General features: G+C 41.2%; 1 protein-coding gene across 1 annotated transcript in view; it reads left to right on the top strand.

The window, feature by feature from the left end:
• The window catches only part of CFAP54 (cilia and flagella associated protein 54), a 288,300-nt gene that overhangs the window by 204,394 nt on the left and 59,261 nt on the right, over window positions 1-24,645 (top strand). Inside the window, exons 53-58 of the mRNA XM_078150421.1 lie at window positions 9,963-10,032; window positions 10,827-10,974; window positions 13,157-13,314; window positions 13,732-13,911; window positions 14,016-14,142; window positions 22,628-22,780. Coding sequence (XP_078006547.1) covers window positions 9,963-10,032; window positions 10,827-10,974; window positions 13,157-13,314; window positions 13,732-13,911; window positions 14,016-14,142; window positions 22,628-22,780 — 836 coding nt within the window. The remainder of the gene's footprint in view (window positions 1-9,962; window positions 10,033-10,826; window positions 10,975-13,156; window positions 13,315-13,731; window positions 13,912-14,015; window positions 14,143-22,627; window positions 22,781-24,645) is intronic.

A 24,645-nucleotide genomic window follows, 5' to 3' on the forward strand; every position in this document is an offset into this window, starting at 1 on the left:
GTTGCACTGAGGTCCCTTCCTATGCAGAGATTCGGTGATGTGATTGTGAGATTCTGTGATTCTGTGAGTGTGGCAGAGGGCGAGCCAACATCCTAACGTGGTCAGGGATGAAGCATCCTTGGAATGCTTCCCAAGGTGGTACAGGCACTCAGCACCTGGCCTCACGGTCCCCAGAAGCACTGAGATCTTCTGGCATATTTGACACTGTCCTGCCCAGGCCCTTTGGGGTCCCCAGATCATGCAGCTCCTGGTGCCTCTTAATCCCTTGGGTGGCCTCAATCTCCTTACAGTGCCTCTGACTCCCCAAGGAACAGAAACTGAATCTCAAATCCAGCAAGTCATTTACTTTTAAGGTATTCTCTTCCCCCCTCACTAATTTCTAAAATAACTTAAATTTTACATCTGTATGGAAATTCCTGGGTCCCAAAAGCCTGTTGATTTCATAATAACAGGGGGTTTACCAGATATGGCTAAATTTAAAGAGACAGCTGTTAAACCCCAGTAACTGCTTTATTGTAGCATATTGCTGGCAGATTTCCTCTTCCTCTTCTATAAAGAACACACAAGTTAATTTGAGCTCTGTTTTGGGTTTTTTTTAAAGCAGGAGACAAACTTAGAAATAACTTTTTGCTTACCCCAAAACAGCACATATGGATTTTTTTTTACTGATTATATTCATATGATAATTTTTTTTAAAAGTGTTCTAAAAACATAACAACTTCTGAATGATATTATATACTAAGCCCCTCAGGGGGAAGAGACAGCCAGGGATGATTGCAGTTGGCTGAGTCAGTGATGCTGCTGCAGCTGGTGGTGTCAGATTCTGACAAGGTTATTATTTTCTCCCCCTGCTCCCCTTAATTCCGTGATCTTGTTTTTGTTATATTTAAAGTTGTCAAGGTACATTCTCCAGAGGCCCCCACATCATCTTGACTGGCACTTTTAGCAAAGCAGTGATGTACTAATACCCCCTTAGTGGCATGGCTTTTGGCATTGCTGGGCCACGGTGGAGCTGGAGACTGGCCCATTCTTCTCTATGCCAGCTAATAAGAAATAGACCCCTATGCTGGAATTAGAGCTCATCAGAAATTTGCTTTTGAGAAGTAAGCATAAAAAGCTAATCATGATGTTTATAAAGTAGGTAAAATTGATTGAGCATATTTTATTGAGTTCTGTAATAATGAGTCTTAAACAACATGTATTTTTCAGGTCACTTCTTTACATCTGCTTTCAGAGTAGACACATATAGTTGGAAATTTAGTGTTATTACCCTTTTAGAAATCTCCCTTGAGAAAAGGCTCCTGGGTCAGGCCCCAGCAGCCGCAGCAGCCACAGGGCTCTCAAGGCCGGGCCCGGGAGGGAAGGGGCAGTGGAAGTCAGCTCTGCATACACAGGCAGTGCTCGACCCAGCCGAGGGCAGCAGAGCTCAGGGCACAGTGGTGGCAGTGGTCAGTACCGGCCCTGGTGAAAGGGGATGGACATTGATTGGCACAGCAGGTAGCATCAGCATAGGTCACAGACACAGGGGCAGTGGCAAAGACAGACCCACCACTGGCCTTTGCTTACTGTACTCTAGAACTGATTGGCCCCTCTATGTTACTGGCAGTGTAACACCTCGTGCTCATTGTGCAGCTTTCCACAGGGACGGCTTGAAGAACCTAGTGATGGAATTGTTTGGTGGGGGACTTGCTTTCCTGAAAAAGTGAACAGGTTAAAGTGTCTACCTGCTCCCCACAGAAGAGAGGGGCGGCCCCTCAGAGGCCTCTGATAGGGAAAAGATGAGTTATTGCCATGCCCACAAGGAACCTGGGAAGGGGGAGATTCTGGCTGATGGAGCATAGGCAGCTCTGTTTTGTCTTGCCTGTTTGCAGGGTGGTTTTTCCTTACTTCCTTTAATGCTCCTTATATAAGGCCTCTTGAATTCCTAAGGTCACCGTAGGCCAATTAACAACCCTAAAATCATTTAAGTGATGGAACCTCCTCTAGCAGACCTTGAGTCCCCTTACCACCAAGGGGTGTGATGTGGTAGGAATAATGTCCTAACTCCTTCCCCCCCGCTGTAACCCTCCCCCCCCAAAAAAAAAGGTTAGGTGAGCTTTTCCTTAGGAGTTATTGAAACCATCAGGAGTTGATTGTCTCAGAGGACTCAAGTTCTTGGGGGCTGACTTAATTTTCTGGTTGCTTCTGGTATGCTCAGCCCATGAACAAATGGGCCATCTAGACAGGGCAGTTTTTCTCAGCTGAACCAACTTGTGGAGTCTTTGATGTGTCTCCTTGTTGAATATCCTTTCCTTTCTGTGTCTCAGTAAATCTCCTTTTGTTAACTATTGAATGATCTGCTGGTTATTCCAGTCATGAATATCAATCACCAGGGGACTGGCCTGAGTGAGGCCCAACCCGGAACCATGAGCATGGGCATTTCCTTATACAAAGAATAGCAAAAGGGGATTGGCTATGATGCTATGAATCTCTATTCTGCATAGTTTATTTTTTTTTCAAATATATTAAATTAAACACAGGCCTGGATGCAGAAGTTAAACCCTCAGAAGTGAGACTGCACAACCATAATTATAGGACCACAAATCTAGAGCCATTTCAAACCCCTTTTTACAAATAGTGAAACTTAGACCCAGAGAAATGAAGTGACTTGCCCACTGTCACATAGCCAATAGGCATATGATTTGGGAATGGAATGCAGGCTGTATATCTTGGCCTGTAAGGGATCTCGGAGGTCACCTAGTTCTACCTCTCATTCTAGAGGAGGAAACTTGGGCCCAGAGTGGTCTAGCCTGTGGTAGAAAGAATATTAAAAGAGGTCTTGAACCTTCACACTGATGGAAGATAGACCCATGCCTTTTTCAAACTGTGTGTGCCCTTTGGGCAAAAGATAAGTCATGGCAACTCAAGGGTCCCCAGTGGTCCCATGATGCTCTTCCCTTTTTATTGCCAATTTGAGAGAAAAGACAGAATAATGTCTGTGGCATAGACAGTCACAGAGTAAATTGAAGCTGGCTTACCGTTCCTATAGATATTTCTGGAGGACTTGGTAGGGAGAAGCTTCTCTAAAGGAAGTCAAATAATTCTAAATTTCTCCTCGGAATGGCTAGACCAATTCCTAGCTCTATCCATGTCTCAGTGAGATTGGAGTTTTACTTTTATGGATATATGTGGGACAGCCACATCTGGGGAGACACTCCATCTCTTATCTTCAAGAGGGATGTTGGGCTTGGAATTAAATCTATCATCAGATATTTGCAATCTAGTGGTACAATTCTTATTTAGGGTTCAGGATAAAATCTACTTTCCCTGGTCACTGATGGGGAGGGGGCATAGCTCCATCTCCGATGTGAGGAGAAACAACTTAACTCAGCCTTTATAGCTCTCCCTCAGTTCCAAATGCTTATTACACAAGGGGCATCCATGTGCCCCTCCAACATCTGTCATTTTCCTCTTTTGTCTTCTCTGCCAATCTGATGGATGAGAAGTAGAGGCTCAGAGTTGCTTTACTTACATTTCTCTAATTTTATGAGTAATTTAGAGTTTTTTTCCATATGGTTATAGATACCTTATTCAAGCTCCATACTATTTTCATATATAGCCAATTGCCTAGTGACTTTTAGAGCTAAAGAATCATAGTCAATCCGAGAGATGGAAAAGATTAGGGAAAAACCAAGAAGCAACAACAGAAACAGTGACAGTACATTAATCTGAAAAATGCCAGACAATTAAAGTAGGCTGGAATAGGGATATTCGAACAATATGCAAACATATTCTTATCATTCCCTTTTCAAATACTTGGATATAGCCCTTGGGAAAAATGTTCTATGAAAATCAGGCATTCTCATTTTATTGGATGTCACTTGGTTTTGGGGGAGACCTCCTGACAGGATGGAGGAGTTTTTCTTCCATGAACTTTCCCCCTCATTATCTTCTGTTTGGGCTTTGCTGAGAGTGTTGGACAGTCATTTTCTCACAAGAATGCTAGCTGACATTTTATAATCCTGTTAATAAAGTCATGTGCCAAGGAAATTGACAGGAAGAGTGAGCTGCATGGATATTTTTATGAAGAAACTGACCATTTCAGCTGTGAATGTTAATCAGAAAAAAATGTGATCACAGTTATTCAAAGTGTACTGCCATCTTTTCCAGGGTCCCCTTTCCTTTGTCAGACACTCAGCAACTCTTTTCTTTTTATTTCTTTGACATGTTGGAAATTTCTTAGAGGTTTCATCTGCATCTTATTTTATATTAAATTGAAGCCTCTTTTCCTAAAGGCTTTTGGAAATCTCCCCACCTCCAATTTGTATGTAAACAGGCAACAGGGTATAGTATATTGAAGAACTGTTCTCAAAGCTGGGAAGTTCAAGTTCTGGGTTTGAGACATGCCTCTGGCTGTTATGACTCTGGGCAAGTCAATTAGCCTCTCAGTGGTGTAAGCACTCTCTAAAACTATTAGTTGTAAGGTCTGAGAATAGTAGAAGCTATTACCTCACCTGGGAGTTCCCTATACCTATTATAGGCTTAGTTTCTATCCCTTGTGTCTATATACACACAGTCACAACTGCACATATATGTGTGTATGTATGTGTGATTTTGGAGAGATGGTGACAGAGATGGACAGAGAGGAGAGAGACAGGAGGAAAGAGATAGAAAGGGGAGAGGGAAGAGATTTTTATGGGCTCTTTAATAAGGGGATGAGTAGAATGACTTATCTGTAACAGGAATGTTATATAACTAAATTTGGCATACTCCATTTCCATGTCTCAGTGAGATTGGAGTTTTACTTTTATGGATATATGTGGGACAGCCACATCTGGGGAGACACTCCATCTCTTATCTTCAAGAGGGATGTTGGGCTTGGAATTAAATCTATCCATCAGATATTTGCAATCTAGTGGTACAATTCTTATTTAGGGCTCAGGATAAAATCTACTTTCCCTGGTCACTGATGGGGAGGGGGCATAGCTCCACCTCCGATGTGGGGAGAAACAACGTAACTCAGCCTTTATAGCTCTCCCTCAGTCCAAATGCTTATTACACAAAAGACAATCACAGATAATGAACAAATGCATTTATCAAAGTAAATGCTAAAACAGAAATGAGGAAGTCTTACGGATTAGTTTAGGCAATAGAATAAAGGAAGCTTTGTGGTCTAGGAGCCAGGGTGAAATCTCAGCTCACCCAGGAAAAGAATGATCTCATTTAAGTCATAGGCTCTTAGCAATTCCTGGGGGTGCAGGGAAGGGAATTGAGGGAAATGTTTGGATGCCAGCAATGTCCTACATGGTTGTGGCTTCAGGGGCTCTGCTCATCATTCCATGTTCTCATCTTATTCCACATTGTCCTATCTCCCTCTCCTCTGCTTCTCTCTCTGTCCCTCTCTCTCCCTCCCTCCCTCTCTCCCTCTCTCTGTCTCCCCAAGGTGTCCCCAAGTATTAAAGGTAGTTGAAATTGCACTATATATGCTTATATTTGTATACATGTGTGTATATACATGCGTAGATAAGTATGTATGTATATATGTGAATACATGTGCAATATAGGTATATAGTTGTATATATATGCATACACACATACATATGTATATATGCAAGCATATATATATACACATATATGTGCGTGTGTGTATATATGTGTGTGTGTGTGTGCATACAAATGTAGGTCTACACAGTGCTAAGTCCAATTCAATCCAATAAACGTTAAGTGCCTCCTATGTGCCAGGTACTGTGTTAAGTGCCAGGGACAGTCTGATAGGTGAGAGTCTCTGCTCATAAAGAGCTTACAGTCTAATGATGGGAGATAACACACAAAAGGAAGTAGGTAAAGAGGGGGAAGATGCTGGGAGCATCTTGGTCCATGGATATGAAACCAGGCAGAGTGGTTGACGCAGGTTGGTAGAGATACAAATATGTGCCAAAAAAAAAAAGACAATCCCTTTCCTCAAAGAGCTAATTGTGGAAGACAACGTCAAAGTAGGGGCAAAGGAGAGAGGTCCCCAAACGGGGACTTGGTGGCCGAGTCTGAAGAGTCAGAAATGCAGCTCAGAGAAGGATAAATGATAGGTCATCTGGCCTCCTCCTCAAAATTGACAAGGTCTGGGAGGAATCCACCTATGAGAGAAAGAGCTGCAGGGGCAGGGGAATGTCCCAGGGTGAGAAGGCAGCTGAGATATGGTGACGAAGCCTGTAGAGTGAGCATCAGAGCTGAGAGAGGAATCATTCCACACCTGAACCATACGACATCTAGAGACAACGCCCCTGCTCCCCAAAGTGTGATCCTGAAATCTGAATTCTGAGACTGCAGAGGTTAGACCAACTTCATTTCCTTCCCTGGAGCCCAAGAGCCGTTGATGGGAGCAACCATTCACTGAGGAAATGCTCATGAATTAAGAAGCGAAATGAAAGGCGAAGCTATTGGCAGAGACATCGCATGAAACAGGCCAAATCAAAGTAAAACATCCCCAAAGGGGCGTGATGGAAATTTCCAGACCCAAAATGTCAAGTTTCTATCTCCATTTTAGATCTAGGATGTGCAATTCAGAAACTGATTAGACCAAGGGACTTCTGAAGTCCCTTTCAGCTGTGAAAGGTTATGCTTCAGAGGCTGCAGGCTGGATGCCATCTACTTGTGTGACCCTGGGAGAGTCACTTAATTCTTTGAGATTTCATTCCCTCATCTCTAAAATGGAGTTAATAATGCCCACTTCAGAGTGCTTGGGAGCAGCAAAAGAAATAGAACACTTTGAGAACTACAAAGTGCTCTAGGAAATTAAAGAATTAATAGCTTGTCTGCTCTTGAGTTATGAGAAATCTGTATTGTGACAGGAGGCTCAGATAATAGCTGATATTGGTGTTCTTTGAACATTTTCCCCATCAGAATCCCATTTGTCTTCAAGATTTCTCAGGGGATTCTCTAAAAGAAAATATGAGCTTGGGAAAAATATATATACATATTATATAGATATGTGTATATAATGTGTATATACACATGTATATTCCATTATATATGTATATTTCTTAATCCAATTAAAGATATAAATATCTTTGACTATAGGATACCCCAGAGACCTCTGATTGATGCTGATTGTTGAACATTTTTATTGATGTTTAGATAAAGGCAAAAATATATATACTTGTCTAGTGATTTGCAGATTACATACCAGTGGGAGGAATAGCTAACACATTGAGTAACAGAGTTGTGATCTCATGATCTTATCTTTTTTTTTAAGGTAATTGGGGTTAAGTGACTTGCCCAGGGTCACACAACTAGTAAGTGTCTGACGCTGCATTTGAACCCTGGTCCTCCTGACTCCAGGGCCAGTGCTGTATCCACTGTGCCACCTAGCTGCCCCCTCATAATCTCATCTTGACAGGCTAAAACATTGGACTGATTCTAATTTGTTAGAATTTAATAGGAATAAAGGTAATATCTTCAACAGGTTCAAAAAGTCAAGTTCATAGCTATAAGAGCAATAGATCGATTGATAAGCATTTCTTAGGGCCAGCATGGCATTGGCGGGATAAAGAGCTGGACTTGATGTCAGGTGGACCTAGCCAAGTTCTGCCTTTGATATGTACTGAAAGTGTGACCTTGGTCAAGGCTCTTGACCTCTCAATGATCCAGGCAACTAAGACTGAAAGTTGAAGAGAAGGTGCCTCCTCAACCAGAACTTCTCTGTACCAATGAAATAACAGATTCAGTCTCAATCCCAATGTGGGAAAAGATGGAGGAAGCATGGAGAGGAACCAATCCATCAGAAAAAAGATCTACAGATTTTAATGTATGAGTCCATAATGTGATATGGTAATAATAAACAAACAAAAAACCTTCATGAAACCATGAGCTGCCTTCAGAGAAGTATCACATCCAGGGCTATGGAAATGATGGGACAGTACTATGCTCTGCCTTGGTCAGACTCCATTGGAATATTGAGTTCAGTTCTAAATGCTACAATAAAGTAAAGATCTAGATTATCTGGAGAGCCCCAGGATGTTGGAGGCCTCAACTCCAATCCATATGAAGATCGTGAGAGCTGCCATCTTTCCATTCACTAAACTTTGTAACCACTGAATCCTCCTTGACTTCCTTCTCTCTTGCCACCTCCTGTGCCCAGTCAACTGTCTAACCTTGTCATTTCTATCTCCATCTTTGACGAGACGATGAGCGTCTGCCTTATCTTGCCTGGAAACCAGCCTCCACCTTACTGCCCAGCCACCAGCTCCAAGCCAAGCCCCTTCTCCTCTCCCCCAGCTCTTTTCTGTGTTGTCCTTTCTCATTAGAATGAAAGGTCAGGAACTATCTGTCTTGCATTTTTATCCCCAGTGCTTAGCTCAGTGCCTGGCATATAGTAAGTGTTTAATAAATGATCTCTTTCTGTCTCTATCTGTCTCTCTGTCTGTCTCTCTCCTACATTTCTGCTGTCTGTCTGTGTCTCTGTTTCTATCACTCCTCTATCTTTCCATCTATCATTTTCCCCCTTCTCTCAACTTCACTCTAATTCAAGTCTTCATCATTTTGCACCTAGATTACTACAATATTCTTTTAATAGCTCTCCCTGTTTCCAGCCCCTATCTTCTACAAGCCATCCTCCATAGCTACCAAACTAATCTTCCCAAGTTACATTTCACTGCATAAACAAAAACCTTCAGTGGCTCCTGGTTGTTTGCAGAGGTGTCATACATGTAGCTCATGGACCACGTGTGGCCCACAACCCAGATTAAAGTGTGGTTGCTGATAAGTGTGTTAATATATTAATTTAAAAAGAAATACATAAACAGGTGCTTTGCTAAGTCGATATGTAGCTTTCAGGGATCCCCATGTATGGTTTAGTGGACCCCATTTCTATTTGAACTTGACACCACTGGTCTGTAGGATAAAATGCATCTTGGCATTATGACTTTCCATCGTGTAGCTCCCATCTACCTTTCTAGCCTTATTTCATTATTCTCCCCTGAATATACTCTGTACTTCAGCCAAATTGGAATTCAGACCTTTCCCACTAGATCAATATCTCCTCTCCCACCAACACATAGTCCCCCAAACCATTCCCCATTCCTGGAGTGTGCGTATGGCATCTCTTGCCTACCTCTCTGATGTCTTCAAGATTCAACTTGGGTGCCATCTCCTCCAAACTGCCTTTTCTGATCACTACTCTTCACTCTACCCTCTCTCTTTCTCCTCAATTTTCTTTGTTCTAAATTTGTTTGTGTATATATTTATGTTCCTTGTAGAATGTAAGTTCCATGAGGGCAGGGACTCTCATGTTCATCATTTTATCTCTAGCAAGCACCCAGTACAGAGCCTGTCACAAAGTGGACACAGATGTTTGTTGAACAGATCAGTTGAAGGAATTTCCAGGTGTTCAGCCTGGAGAGAAGACTTTAGGATGCATGATAGCTATCTTTGAGTGTTGGAAGGATTATTCCATGGTGGCAGAATTAAGCTAGTTCTGCTAAACAGCAGAGGGTGGGACAATGGGTGGGTGATGGAAAGGCCCAAGAAAAGACTAGATGTTGGGAAAAGACTTGTTGACTTTTAGATCTTTCCAGGAATGGAAAGGGCTAGTGGGTCCTCACTTACTAGAAGCCTTCACTAAGACTCAATGGCCTTTTATCAGGTATGTCACAATGATAATTCTTGTTCCAGTCCTGGGTTGGGGTAGATACTCTCAGAAGTCCCTTTCACCTATGGGACCCTGCAAATAAATTCACATCTGTCTTAGTTTTCCTTAGCCCAATGGTATGCTATGGTTCTAGGTATAAAAAAACAAAGAAGAAGAGTACCCTAAACATACATGTTTTGATAACTAATCAGAATATTTATAGTAAGTACAACCATAGCGTAGTCTGGACTGTGATAATTTTGACCTTTGGAAATTAAAACACAAATCTATTGATAACAACAATAACCACAAAATAACAACAACAATAATAATAATAATTTATTTTTGTTTCCCTCCCTAGCACTTCTATAGCTTTCACTGCAATTAAAATTCTTCAGAATGCAGAGGTTTTCCAAAAGACTAAAGAAGAAGTATGTATTAAGTTATAGGCTGCTCTATTTGAGTATTGGAATTAACAGTATACCTCAAGGATGCATCCTCATCTGTGGGGATACTCCCTCCCCCGATACTGAGTATGACCCCTTCATGCCTGAGCAGACAATCTTTTCTATCTCTCTGTCGCATCAATCTGTTTCCTATTAATCTATTTGTGTGCCTCTCCACCCTGCTCCACCCCACCCCAGAATCTCACTATGCCCAAATCTTGATGAAATAGCTTAATTCCTGAATATTGGGGAAGTCTTGGCAAAACTATTTTGCCTGGTTATTGGCCTTCCTTGGACAAAGGGAGTGAATCTACTCTCCTTTTGACCCAGCAAGTGAACTCACATTAATAACTGGGGAGATGTCAATCAAATCTGGGGAAATAGTTTTGCCAAGACTTCCCAAACATCCAATAATAAATCTACTTCATCAAAACTTTAGGATCTTAGATGTAGAGCTGGAAGGCCCCAGGAGGCATCCAGTCCAAGTTCCTCATTTTACAGATGAGGAAACTGGGGCCCAGATGTGACCTACCCACAGTCACACAGCTAGGAAGTGGCATCTCTTAATTGCTTAGCTTACAATAGGCCCCTTGATAAATGTGGGCTGATCTTTGTATCTCCCATTGCTCCACTCAGTATCTCACCCCTCTTTTCCCCATTGCTTCAAAATATGGCATCAAAGTACAGGGTGCTCCTTTGGCTGGTGTGGTGATGGATGGTGTGTTAGGCACTGTATCCAGCAGGGGAACGTCACTCTCACTGTCTTTTGATTACTTTAGGTTTATGAGAACCCGGATGAGCTGGACTCCCTAGAGCCTCTTGGGATGTTGGCCCGAGAACATCTGAACATTCATATGTGGCTGAAGTGCCGCCTGGCTTTGCTGGTGGCCTCTGTGGCACACATCCGTGGCATGGGGTTCTTGAAAGGTACAAATAAACACCCGCCCTAGGGAGAACGTTTTGGGCTGAACTATATATTTCTCATATGGGAATAGTGTTTTTAGTGGGATATACATTAGATTTTGTAATTTCTGAGCTTGGGCTAGATTGGGAACTCAAGTCATGGGTTCTAATGTTGTTTCTGACTCTGACAAGCCATATAACTTAATAAGGGACAGAAGGAGGAAGGAAGGAGGAAAAAAGGAAGTAAGGCAATGAGTATTTTTATTAAGCACCTATTATGTGTCAGGCACTCTACTAAGCACTTTGCAAATATTTGTTCCTCCAATAACCCTGGGGCATAGGTACTTCTAGTACTATTTTGCAGTTCAGGAGACTGAGGCAGGTAGAAGTTAAATGACTTGTCCTGGGTCACACAGCTAGTAAGTGTCTGAGGCCAGATTTGAACTCAAGTTTTCCTGATGCCGGGTACTCCATCCATATGCCTTGGGAAGTAGATTAATCTCACATGGTTGACTCTGTTCCAACTCTTTCAGGGAGGGTCTGTCAAATTGTATCCCACTCGGGCTTCTTGGGGACCCAGAAAGGGTGGAGGATCCTTTTTCCTCTGCCATGGGATTGAGTCCCCACTAATCATGTTCCCCCATTTTCTAAGGTTCAGTGACTAACACCTGAGTTCCATTTAATCACTCAACATTGGATTAGCTTTTACAAGTGGAGATTTACTTCCAAGAGGTAGCAAGAATAAACAAGCAAACATTTTCCCCAACATGTTGGGGCATACTATTGTTCTGTACCAACTATAGTGAGGGGAGCAGGATTAGGCTCACAGCTTAACTCAATTCCAACATAGCATTGATCTCACCGAGTTCAGTATGGCTTCTGTTGGATTGGAGTCCCAGGACCCTCAATTCTTAGGACATTGCTACTGGACTGGCTGCATCATCTGGCCTTGACCCTCAATGACTGGGTTCCTGTGTTCACAGAGATTCCACTCCCTGCACTTCAAACAAAAACAGAAACAGAAACAGAAACAAAAGAATGAGAAGGTCAAAGACCTAGGATCTGAGAGCCATATGTCCTCAGGAGAAAAGGGAGGACCTAAGGCCCTCCTCACTTACCATTTGGTCACACTGGCTTTGGGTAGAGTCTCCTCCTCCCTTGGACATAAATGCCACCAAAGGCCAGGGGTGGTTTTAAAGATGGTGACAGTCCTGACTATGCAGCCAACAGAAAAATGCAGCTCCAACCAAGGTGGCAGACCACCACTGAATGTCCATGTAGTACACTCTAGTTCTCTAGTTTCCCAGAAGCAGCCCTCTGGAGGCTTCCACGTGGATGATGCCTTTTTAGCTTCTGAGCACATACCAAATCCTCATTACCATAATATTTGAATTGCTTTGAGATCTTTGCGCAGATCAAATAGATTAATGTATGTAAAGGGCTCCTACCCCTTTTATTCCAAGGGTGTGTGCTGGGGGCGGAGGGGAAGGAGCAAGGGAGAAGCAGGATGTCCTTCGCTTCCTTACAACTCGTAATTCATTTTTCCAGAGAAAGTGTTATAAATAAAGGGTGAGAGTGGTAGAAATAGTCCAGGTTACATACTCTGCCTTAACTATATTCTTTGCTAAATTTTGGGGATTGGCCAAAGACAGTAATGTGATTGTTTCCATAATTGTTTCTACGGGGAAATGCATTCTTAGTGCCAAACAGCTAATAATCAAAGCACAACAGGGTTATCGGTTGGAGACTTAGGTCTATTTTAAATTAATTCCCAGTTCAGATTTTTGGATTCTTAGAGTGTCACAACTGAAAGTACCTTAGAGCTCCTCAAATCTAGTCCTTTCATTTTACAGATGAGGAGAACGAGTCCTAGAAAGTTAAAACTGACTTGCCCAAGGTCACTCAGATACTTAATAGTTTATACTGACCTACATCTGTCTCTTAAACTAAATATTTCATTTTAATTGTGTTGTTTATTTGAAACATGGAAGCCCATTAAAGCGCTTTCTCATTAGTTACAATAAGTGTCTTGAAAATGTCTCGTATATCGCACGTTTGTTAACAATCCAATTATCATGTCAACACTACATTATGCGACATCCCTATAACAAACGTTAGGGGTATCATCCACATTTTTTTGGCCTTTGTTCTAATTCTGCAGTTTCTAAGTGCGCTGTCACTAAGTATATTTGCTTGTTTCTTTTAGAAAATGAGGTGACCGACTGCAGACACCTGATAAATGAAGTGCTCGTGGAGGCACGGGACTGGAACGACACTGAGATGCAAGCAGAGGTGTTGGTGCAAGCCGTCAAGCTTGACCTGCAAGAGAGGCACACGGCAGCTGAGATCATAAAACATCTGAGGGTACAGAAAGAAGGACCCTTAGATTATTTTGTAAACAATTATCTCAGTTCAACCACATAAAACTTACTCCATTGGGGATAGGGAGGAGGAGTGGTCTATTCTTATGTTTTCATTCATATGAGGACCTCCTATTGTGGAAGACCCCTCTACTAATACAAATTGGTTATGCCTTTGTCATTTATAGTCTTGGGCCATTGAGAGTCTGAGTGACTTGTAGAGGTCACATACCCAGTAGGCATCAGAGGCAGGATGTAAAACTAATTAGTTCCCAACTTCAAGGAAAGCCTCTAACCCCCACACCCTATTCTTTAACTAGCTGTTCAAGTTGCATAAGGTTCTGGATGCAGAGTAAATAAACAGCATCTATTACTATCTGGATAAATTTACTACTAAACAATTTTCAAATTTTTTTAATAGGACATAATCAATTTACTTGAAGGGAAACCCTTCATTTCTCCTCGAGGCTCGTTAATACTTGTGAAAAGCCTGGTGTTAATGGATGACTTACTGAAAATTGAGGAACCCCAGAAATATCTCTCTCCTGGAAATGAAAATTTCAATTTATTAAATCAGGCTCATGCTCTTATTATTGAACAGGTGAGAATACAGTTCTTTCTGCAGGACTCAGAAATTTCCCCTGCCCTTCCCGACCCATGACTCTGTCAAGTTACCCTCTCAAACCGTTGCTGTCTGTCTTACAGGCTCTATCTTTGGGTGAAACGATTAGATTGGCTTCTTCAGACTCTGATTATGCAAATATCATGTACCCTTTGAGAAACATTTATCTTCCATATATCAACTTAATGGCAAAAGTGAAGATGAGAATTGGTAAGGAAATTTAAATATGTCATTGCATTAGAATGACAGATCAAAAGAGTTAATTGTAAGTTAGTGTTTTGTAGGTAGGTTGTGGGAGCTTATGCAAAAAGGATGATTTCACTGATCATTGTGTAGATGTAACATAAATCATTATAACATATTCTTTTTCAAGAAGCTCATACTTCTCAAAACTTCCCCTCTCCCTTCAAGGGTTCAGATATTGCATATTTATATTTGTAAAATGAAGGGCCATGTGTTATTATTTAATTTTAAATGGGACCAGAGGCACACACACACAATTTTGCACACACATTTTAACATCTCCTAAAAATCCATTTTGTCATCTTCCTAATTCAACTCCTATTCTTGATTTCTCTCTTTTTGACTATTATACCATGATGTAGTCATTCTTCCAAGTTACCTGGGCTCAAAATCTTGACATCACCCTCGAATTGCCTATTACCTTTATCACCCTGGGGAAAGGAAACCTGGATTTAACAACCACTAGGCTCTCCTTCCAGCTCTGGATCTAAGATCTTGCAGTTCTGATGAAAAAAAAATGCACCATAATCCTATAGAGTCAGGGAAAGCACCAACAGGTGGGGGAATCAAAAAAGGCTTTATGTAGAAGGTGGCGCTTGAACTGCATCTTGAAGGAAGAGCTGGCTTCTGTGAAGCCTAGTTGAGGACAGAGGTCATTTCTGGTGTGGATGAGGGGTGGTGCAAAAGGGGCCTTGGGAATAATTAAGTCAAGCCCCTTATTGTGCAGACTAGAAGCTGAGGGGTGTCGAGACACGAAATGTCTTGCTCAAAGTCACCCAGCTGGTAAATGGTGAAGCTGGGACACAAATTCAAGATGTGATCCTAAGTTTGGGACTTTTTCTGCTATGCCACATGGCTACTACTCCTATTCAATGCTTGGTTTTCTAGGACTCTTCCATTGCTTTCCAGTTCCTCTGCCTTAGGCTCCATTCTCCTACTCCCATGTGTCCTGATCTTCAGCCCAAGGGCTTGCCCACCATTTTGGCTTTTGTTCTGGATGCCAGTCTTTGGCTAAGAGCCTCAGGTCTCTATCTTCATATTTCCATGGTCCCATTTCTTGGATCTTAGCTGCGTGAACATGCCCTCCAATGGAATGGGTCATCTATGCCTTTTTCTCCAGTGCCCTTCCTAAAGGCAGCTAGGTGGTATGATAGAAAGAAGGCTGAGCCTAGAGTCAGGAAGACCCGAGTTCAAATGTGACCTCAGATTTACTCCTGGTAGACCTACTACTTCCTGCCCTCTTCTCCTTGTAGTCTCTCCAATCTTAAAAAGGAGAATTTTTCTATTTTTTTCTCTTAATGAGACAAATCCTTTTAAAATAAAGTGTCTCATATGCTAGGATGAATTTTATTTACAAGAACATAAAGCTTGTGATGATGTCCTGGCAAGGGTAATTGTCAAGACCCTTAAATTATTTCACTTTGTCTACTTAACTGGCCATTTTGACTCATAGTGTATCTGTGCCTGTTAACAAATTACAAATCACACAGCTGTTCATATTATATCATAACAGTTTGGGCTAAATCACCTATGGATTTTGAAGACGCCTTTTCATCAGTGAGATTCAGTTGCTAAAATTGAGCAATATGTCTCTCACCTCCTTTTAATTCATCTAAGTGCTAAAGCATCACACTATCGCCTGTTAACCATGAGCGCATCATTTATATCTATATATACGTGTGTATATAATGTCATATGTGTATGCATTTATAGAAAGCATGGCCATATACTGTATAATATATTTATATATTTATATAAAGCATGGTTTATATATACGTGTATATAGAGAGCACCAGTGACAAGTTTAAATTTTCTTTTAAATGTCACACTTATAGATGTACAGCTGTCTGCCTAAAGTAGTCTAATATTTTAAATTCTGAAGTCTCAAGGAATATGAGGAGTAAATGGTTTAGTTGAAACATTGCCCCTGAAATTGTGCCACAGAGGTCAGCAATTTCAAGCCTGCCATCTGCCTTGTTGATTTATAGTATTTGTATGTATATGTATGTGTGTGTACATATACACATACATATTGTTATCAATTCTCCATCCTTAAACAGAAGGCCACTGATCTTCTAAGGGGTATATGGATGGCAGAATTCAATGATGTAAAGATAACTTTGATAGGTTGGAATGGAAATATCATAGGCAAAACAAAAGGATTTAGGTAATTTTATATATTTTTGAGCTCTTAAAGTTGTAAATTGTTGAGGGGTAGATTTCAGAAAATAGTACCAGTTCACCTCCTGGTAATTCATTTGTCATGATGCTACTTCAAGGAAGGGTCAAAAATATAAACACAATTATTTATTCAGAAACGCATCTAAAGGGACATCGTTATAATGATTTGGATTGTTTCTCTAGTGGCAAAAATGGCCAAAGTAACTCCATTACAAATCACAGAAAAATTGTACAGTGGTTTTGGGCTCACTGTTCCTAGGCAGAAAATAATTAGTGGTATCTCCATTAATCAACGTCTGATTTCTCTTCTTCTTGATTTTAGTCATTTGTTTAAATCACCCTTCTTGGTTCATTACTGTCACACAAGGTAACGTGCTTGAATTTCACAACTCCTTGTGACTTGTCACTCTCTGATATCATCTCAGAATAACATTTATCCAAAAGACACATGATTTTAAATATCTCTGTAGGGATTATCCTTTGCAGGAGAGCAAGAGCCAGGATCCTGATTAATGAATTGACTAATGGCTGTCTCCCAGTTTCCTCCAATTAATCTGAGTGACAGGTGTGTGTCATGAAGAGGTCTCTAGGCCTGGCTTGCTCTTCTTTTCACCATGGCCCATGGGAAGCTTGCCCTTTGATGGGTATTTTTGGCCAGTGCTTCAGCTTTCTGAATTTATAGTAAATAGAAACTTTCTCTTCAAAAAGGAACTCTGCTCCAGAGGCCTCAGGATGGAAAATGCTGTTCACATCCAAAGAAAGAAGTATGGAAGTCAAATCGCTTTCACTTATTTTTACCTTCAGTTGAGTTTTGTTTCATGTTTCTGATGGTTCCTCCTATTGGTTTTAATTTTTACTTACAACTTTACTAATGTGAAAATATGTTTAATGGGTATGTAAATGTAAAGCCTATGTCAGATTGTGCGCCATCTTGGGGAGGGTGGGGGAGGGGAGAAAAAGGGAGAAAAAAATTTCAACTCAAAAGCATATGGAAAAAATAAAAAAAGAAAAAAAAAAGAAAAGTAAAAAAAAAAAAAACAAGCGGAAAAGAAACAAACAAACAAAAAAAACCAAAAAGGAACTCTGGTCCTTATTGCTGCCTTTAAGGCTTATCTCGTGCCACCATTCAAAGGGCACTGGATTTGGAATACAAGGTTCTGGGTTCAACTGTTGCATCTGCTATGCTTTAGCAGTATGACCTTAGGCAAATTACTTTTCTCAGGGCCTCTGTTTCCCCATCTGAAAGGGTTGGGGAATATGACTTCCAAGATCCTTTCTGCCTCCCAGCTGATGATGCTGTGATTCTCTGAATAAAAACACCATTTAATTAAGGACATGATACACAAAGATGCCCACTTATGGCATTTGTCCCTTAATGAGCCTTGTGGCTACTTGTTGGTGTGTTTGGTAGGGAGCCTATGCATATGGCATGGGCATTGTGTGGCATTTTCTGGTACCCTGGACCCTTGCTACAGCGAAGTATACAATGTTTTTACTTTATTAGAAATTATTTTATTTAGTCAAAATGTCACTAAATAATCCTTATTCCGCCGACTTCTAAGTTCTGGAAATTGACATCAATAACATTTTCTAAATGACATTGGAGACATTTCTTGGAGACATTTGGGCCCATTTATTCTCTCTACTATAGAAATCTAGAAATCAGTCAAGGATTTATTAAGCCCCTATCATGTGCTCGTGTGCTAGGCACTAGAGATGCGAGTAAAAAGAATGAACCAATCTTCATTCACAAGGACTTAGATTCTATTGGAGACAGGGCCATAGACAGATGTATAAAGCATAAATGTAAAGCTAAGTCAACAAGTGTTTATTAGACACCCCTATCGATGTGCCTTGCACTCTGCTAATCACCAAGGATTCAAACAAAGGCAAAAAAACCCAAACCCAACCCCCCAGTCCAATCTGTCCTTGTTCTCAAGGAGCCTGTAGTCTAGTGGGATCAATACGTACAAAGTGTTTCTGTAGAAGGCAGTTAGGAATCAGGAAAGGCTTCATTTGAAAGATAGTGCCAGAACTGCAGTTAAAGGAAGAGAAGGACATTCCTGCCAGGCATATTGGCTGGACTTGTGGCTGAATGGCCGCGTGCTGGATGGGAAGGAAATTCCGCTGAGGCTGGAAAGGTTGGGACCAAGAGCGGTTAACAGTCAATTAGTAAACAAGCATTTCCTGAGAGCCCAGCATGTGCCAAGCACTGGAGATACAAGGAAAGGGGAAAACACTGTCCCTGTGTGCTCTCCAAGGAGCCCACATTCCAGTGAGGAAAACCACATGCAAAAAAACCTCCAAGAAAAAAACAAAACAGAACAAAAATCGATCAAACAAAACAAACAAAATTTAAAAAAAACCCTCTAAGAGAGAAGAAAAATGCATAAGGGATGGATATGGGGGGGGGGGACAAAGCATTAACCTTGGAGTCAAGGTGAGTCTGGGCATAACCCCTCTGGGCCTCAGTCTCCTCATCTGCAGGATGAAGTTTTAGATTTATTAATCTAATAGGTCCCTTCCAAATCTAGGATCCAGTGAGAGGCACTACATAAGAATTATTTCCCTGGACTTTTAACACCACAATCGAGCCATTATTACATCTGATTTAGCTGGAAGTTAAAAGCTCACAATGTGTGAAACCAAACATATATTTGTCTGTTACGCCTTAAGAACTTGAAAACCTGTCACCCCTCAAGATGACAGCATGGCTGCTGTAATTTGAGGGACTCATTACAGCTTGTTTCTGTTACCTTGCATTGAATACAGATTTAGAAAACAAATCCAAGAACGGCTTTTTTGTCAAAACAACATCAGCTCCTACAATTTCTAGTTTATTGAAAAGAATGGGGCTGTTTGCCTTCCTGATGTATCAATATTATGCAGCATAATGCATGTGACACTCTTTGCCTGATAGGAAACGTAAGCTTTCTTTTATAGTGACAATATAGATCCCGTCCCCAGAATGTGGTGGGCTCTAAAGAAAGGATTCATGTTCCTAAAGCCTTCAGCGGAAAGACGTCTTGTGGTTTTATTTCTAGAAGCCGAGAAATGATGGGCATCAATGATATTGTCAGTTTGCTCTTAAATTGGTGTACTGACATTATTCTACATTAGTATATTTTTATCGGACAGTAATTTTAATGGGAAGTGAATACCAAACACCTGAGACTTATTTTTTTTCCCAGTTTTATCAAATATGTTCCCACATTCCAGAGTTTTGTCGTGGCCTCTGGAAAACCGGGTCCTTGAAGGCTCTGTCCCTCACAAACTGAGCTCTGTTGGACCTTTCCAAGCTAGAAGGGAATTGAATACAGGCAAGGCAAAGATGACATCATGTCTTCTATGGATCAACCTAGCTAAGTTCCGAGAGTCTCATCACTGCAAAGCCAACCTCTGAATGATGCCAACCTCTCAGACTGTTCACTATGGTGGGGAAGGCTTGTCATCTCCACTCATGGATCAATTATCCGCACCAATAAGACAGTGTGATTGGATATCTACTTCTTTACCCGACATGTGTTTCCTAAAGATGAATATTAAAATTGTACAAAAACAGCTGTATCAAAGAGTACTATATATATATGTGTGTATGTGTGTATACATATACATACACAAACATGTGCATACATACACACATGTGTGTATATATACATGTATATGCACACACCAATACACATATGAATGTGTGTGTATATGTATTCTTCCCCCTGTGAAGGTCTGCCTGTCTCTTCATGACCCCATTTTCTCAGCAAAGATACTGGAGTGGTTGGCCATTTCCTTCTGCAGCTCATTTTACAGATAAGAAAACTGAGGCAACCAGGGTTAAGTGACTTGCCCAGGGTCACACAGCTAGTAAATGTCTGAGGCCGGTTTTGAACTCAGATTTTCCTGACTTCAGGCCTGGAGCTCTATCCACTGTATCACCTAGCTGCCCACATTATATTAATTTAGACCAATTAATTATTTATGAGGCAGTGAAGGGCACAGTGGATAGAGTGCTGGACCTGGAGACGGGAAGATCTGAGTTCCAATGTGGCCTCAGACACTAGCTATACGACCCTGGACAAGTCTTATTTAATCCTCATTTGTCTCCGTTTCCTCATCTTTAAAATGGAGATAATAACAACTCCCACCTATAAAGGAGGGATCAAATATGACGATATTTGTGAAGAGCTTAGCACATAGTAGGTGATATTTTGATGCTTATTCCCTTCTTTTCCCTTTCCTACAACATCTGACTCCTGTGGTGTTATGGGAGGCACTGTGGTCTAATGCAAAGAACATTGGCCTTGGAGTCACGGTCATTGAGTTTGAGTTATGGCTTGGCCACTGATATCTAAATGATCTCGGGCAGGTTGCTTATGAGCGTCTCTGGGCCTCGGTTTCCTCATCTATAAACAATGAAGGGTCGTGTCAAACTAAAAGAAACTAATCCAGTGCGCCACATATTAACTTAGAAAACCAAAACTCAATATTATCTAGGTCATCTGTTTACTTTTTAAAACATTTCCCAATGGCATTTTAGTCTGGTTTGGGCTGCACTTAGGAGTTTTGCAGGCTCCCAGTATAAATTTCTAGACCAAATGGCCTCTACATTCCCCTCCAGCTCTGAATCTGTGATTCTGTGATTTAAAACATTATGAGAAATTTAAAGATATTTGAAAATGCTCGGAACATGTAAGTTTTGAATCATTGATTTTGTGGTCGACAAAAGCTGTCATACATTGACCGTTGATAAAGCAAAATGAGGGCGTTCAATTCCTCTCCCATAGGGACCTGGCAAGGAGTTCACTTCCAGTCCTTTTCAGCCATGGCAGAACCCCTTGATGGGTCAGGGCCCAGTCTGTTGGGGGATGAGGCACTCAGAATGCCTTGACTGGCTTCTCCAACAATGGCATCAGTCACACATGACCGTTGTAGCCAGCCCTATGTTCTTGTTCCCAGGGTCTCTGTCTCTATCCTCAATCCTTGGCATTTTTTTTTCAGATCCACTCAGTTGGTTACATTTCTTCTTTTTTCTTATCGATAAATTTGAGAGGGCAGATTTTTCCCATAGCCTGGATCTCAAAGCCGTGTCCAAGCATGGTGGGCAGAGAAAGAAAAAAGATGAGGGGCCACTCTGGAAGGGCCGCTATTTGAAAGGTGAATCAGGAGAAGCCAGAGAGGAGTGAGTTCTCTGGTGGCTATCAGTGACTGAGCTATTTGGCTTTTAAAGCACAGTCTGATTCATGCTTTTTTATAGGGTTGAAAGGGTTAATAAAACAAATGCAAGTTTGTAAAAAAAAATGGGGGGAGTCTGTTTAAGAGCATTTTAATATCTCTGCTAATTCCACACTGTATCCTGAATCAGGTCCTGTGGTCTCTCTAGCCTCCCCTCTGAACGATGCTGACTTCCTCTTCTCCTTTCAGTTTTCCCAGCCTCCATGATCAGTGACTCGATCCCTTCTCCTTCTCTGACATACTTCACAGGCTCTTCTCACACAGTTATTCCCTGATTCGAGCCCTATTTTTATCTCGGCCTGGTCTGTTTGCAGACATCTATATGCCTCCCAGTCTTGCTTTGCTTCTCCAATTGGTCTGTTGAGTTGACTGCCCAGTGGATATTGACTATTCTTCTCAGGGTTCTGGGGCAAGCCTATGGGTGGCTACTCCCCAAACATTTCCCAACACTGTATGTTGCCTTTCAGCTTTCACTGGTGTGATTTCTGTTAACAGTCAGGAGAATGAATTAGCTTTTACCAAGGCATTTAATCAAATGGCATTTTAAGAACAAAGCATTCTTCTCAGTACTTGGTACACACTCTTCCACACATATATGCCCATCAGGATTTGAACTCAGTTCTTCCTCACTCAGAAGCCAGCCCTTTATTTACTTAGGATCTTTAAATAAAATCTTTAGGAAAAAAGAAAACCTTTATAGAAGAACTGGAAATTGTCAAGTCCCACAAGACACTTTAACCATACTAGTTAGGGATGACCTTCCTTTAGAAGATGACCTTCTGATATGGGGCAGCTAGGTGATGCGATGGATAGAGCACTGGCCCTGCAGTCAGGAGGACCTGAGTTCAAATCAGACCTCAGACACTTGACACTTACTAGCTGTGTGTGACCCTGGGCAAGTCATTTAACCCCATTGCCTAGTGAAAAAAACCCAACCATCCAAACAAAAAGATTACTCTGACCTTCTGGAAAGTTTGCTCTTCTAGCAAATGGCATTTCTGTCTTAATTTTTAAAAATTTATTGTGGCCCTATTTTCCATTCCAGCTCATATGTTAGCCAAGCAAGTAGCTTCCTCTGGAAAAAGAGATCCTTCTCAATGGGCACCTGCCATTCATCTCTTTGAGATAGCATTGTATCATTGTAGGACAGCTGCGATACAAGAAGGTGAATTAGAGGCTGAAATCCTTTTTGAGAAAGGTAAGGACTATTGGGTGTCTTGGGTATAATGAATTCATATCATAAGTAGCTTTCCTCCATTTCTCTGATGCAAATCCTTTCTCCAGTCGTTGACATGTTTTCATGGTGGCTAGGTGGGGCAGTGCTCAGCGTGTTGAACTCGGAATCGGGACAACCTGAGTTCAAATCCTGTCTCAGACACTTACCAAGTTCATGACCTTGGGCAAGTGACTCAGACTTTCAGCCTCAGCTTTCTCATCAGTGAAATACTGATGATAATAATAGCAACTACTTTATAGGATTATTGTGAGGATGAAATGAGATAGTGTGTAAAGTAGCTCACATATCTTGAAGGATGACATAAATGACATTATCATGCAGGAGTTACTGATGGGAAAAGTACTCGTACCTCTGTCATTCTTAATGTGAGATAAAACAACTATATTTCAAGTTTGTCTGAAAATCCTGGCTCTTATTAATGTTTATATTATTCACATGGAAGATTCAGTTCCATGTTAAACTTATATACACTAACATCTGATGCTTGGCTAATGTGGTAAGCAGCTAGGTGACCTGGTAGATAGAGTTCAGGACCTGGAACCAGGAAGACCTTATTTGTACCTCAGACATGTATTAGTTGTGTGCCAGCCTCAGTTCCTTCATTGGTAAAATGGGTATAATAGTAAGTGAGATAATATTTTGTAAAGGGCTTTGCAGACCTTAAAGTGCTCCATAAATACCTGCTATTATTAATGTTGGGAAGAGGCTCCCCACCCCTATCCCCACCCTGTCATCTTAGCCATCCATTTTTATTACTCTCCAGATGAACTGTTTGTAGCACATGTGTGCTACTTGTGGACACTACTCTGCCCATAGACTCTTTCATCGGTGGGGCTCACTCTTCACTAATGCAGATTGCAGCTTCTCTGTGTCTTAGTAGCTGGTCTTTGGGAGTGGCTGAAAAAACCATCCCTTTGCAGCCAACCTCGTGGTGAGCTTTTTAGGGAACCTAGCAGGGCTGGTGCTTGGACTGTTAACCCCTATTCTGTCCATCTATACTGGATGCCTGTCCATCTCGGGGTGGGATGGGGTAGAGCTGATAAAGCTTGTGCTTGTCAGGCAGAGTCTCTGGGATCCCTGGTCTAGTTCATGCCCTGATGAGGCATCCAAAGAGAACTGTAATGGAGGATGTGCACATCCACACACATATCATAGGGCCAATTTTTAAAAATAAATCTGTGATTAGCAGCTTAACATTAAACATCAATACTTATGAACCATTCATATTTCATAATGATGATAATGATGATGATAGCTAACAAAGCACTTACTATGTGCCAGGCACTGTGCTAAGCACATTTAAATCAAGGTGAAAGCATAAAGTATACTTTTTAAAATCAGGATCCTTTGTCCATATTTCTTACATATATAAGCACATATATATTTTTCATACTGAATTTAACCAACAAAAATGAGTTTTTCCATATATAGTTACAGAATCTTTTTGGATTTGTACCCTCCTGCCACAAAAAGAAAGCACAAAAAGAGGATTATTGTTTGTACCACTTTTTAAAAAAAGTATAGAATACATTGTACACATTGTTTTCAAAACTGTTCTGTTTGTCTGTGCTTCTGTATATTCATTCATTCCCATTCACTTTTTCTCATATGCCCATTAGACTGTGAGCTCCATGAAGGCAGGAACTGTCTTTTGCCTTTCTTTGTATATTCCTAACACTTAGCATAGTGCCCAGTACATGCCAGGTACTGAATAAATGTTTGTTGACTTAGTAACTGACAGTATATGCTTCATTTTCCTGGCTCTGCTCTTCCCCCTTTGTATTATTTCTTGAAGCCTTTCTGGATTTCTTTTTATGCTACACAAT

This window comes from Phascolarctos cinereus, unplaced genomic scaffold (assembly GCF_003287225.1).
Source record: "Phascolarctos cinereus isolate Bilbo 61053 unplaced genomic scaffold, phaCin_HiC Scaffold_1;HRSCAF=81, whole genome shotgun sequence".
Lineage (NCBI taxonomy): Eukaryota > Metazoa > Chordata > Mammalia > Diprotodontia > Phascolarctidae > Phascolarctos > Phascolarctos cinereus.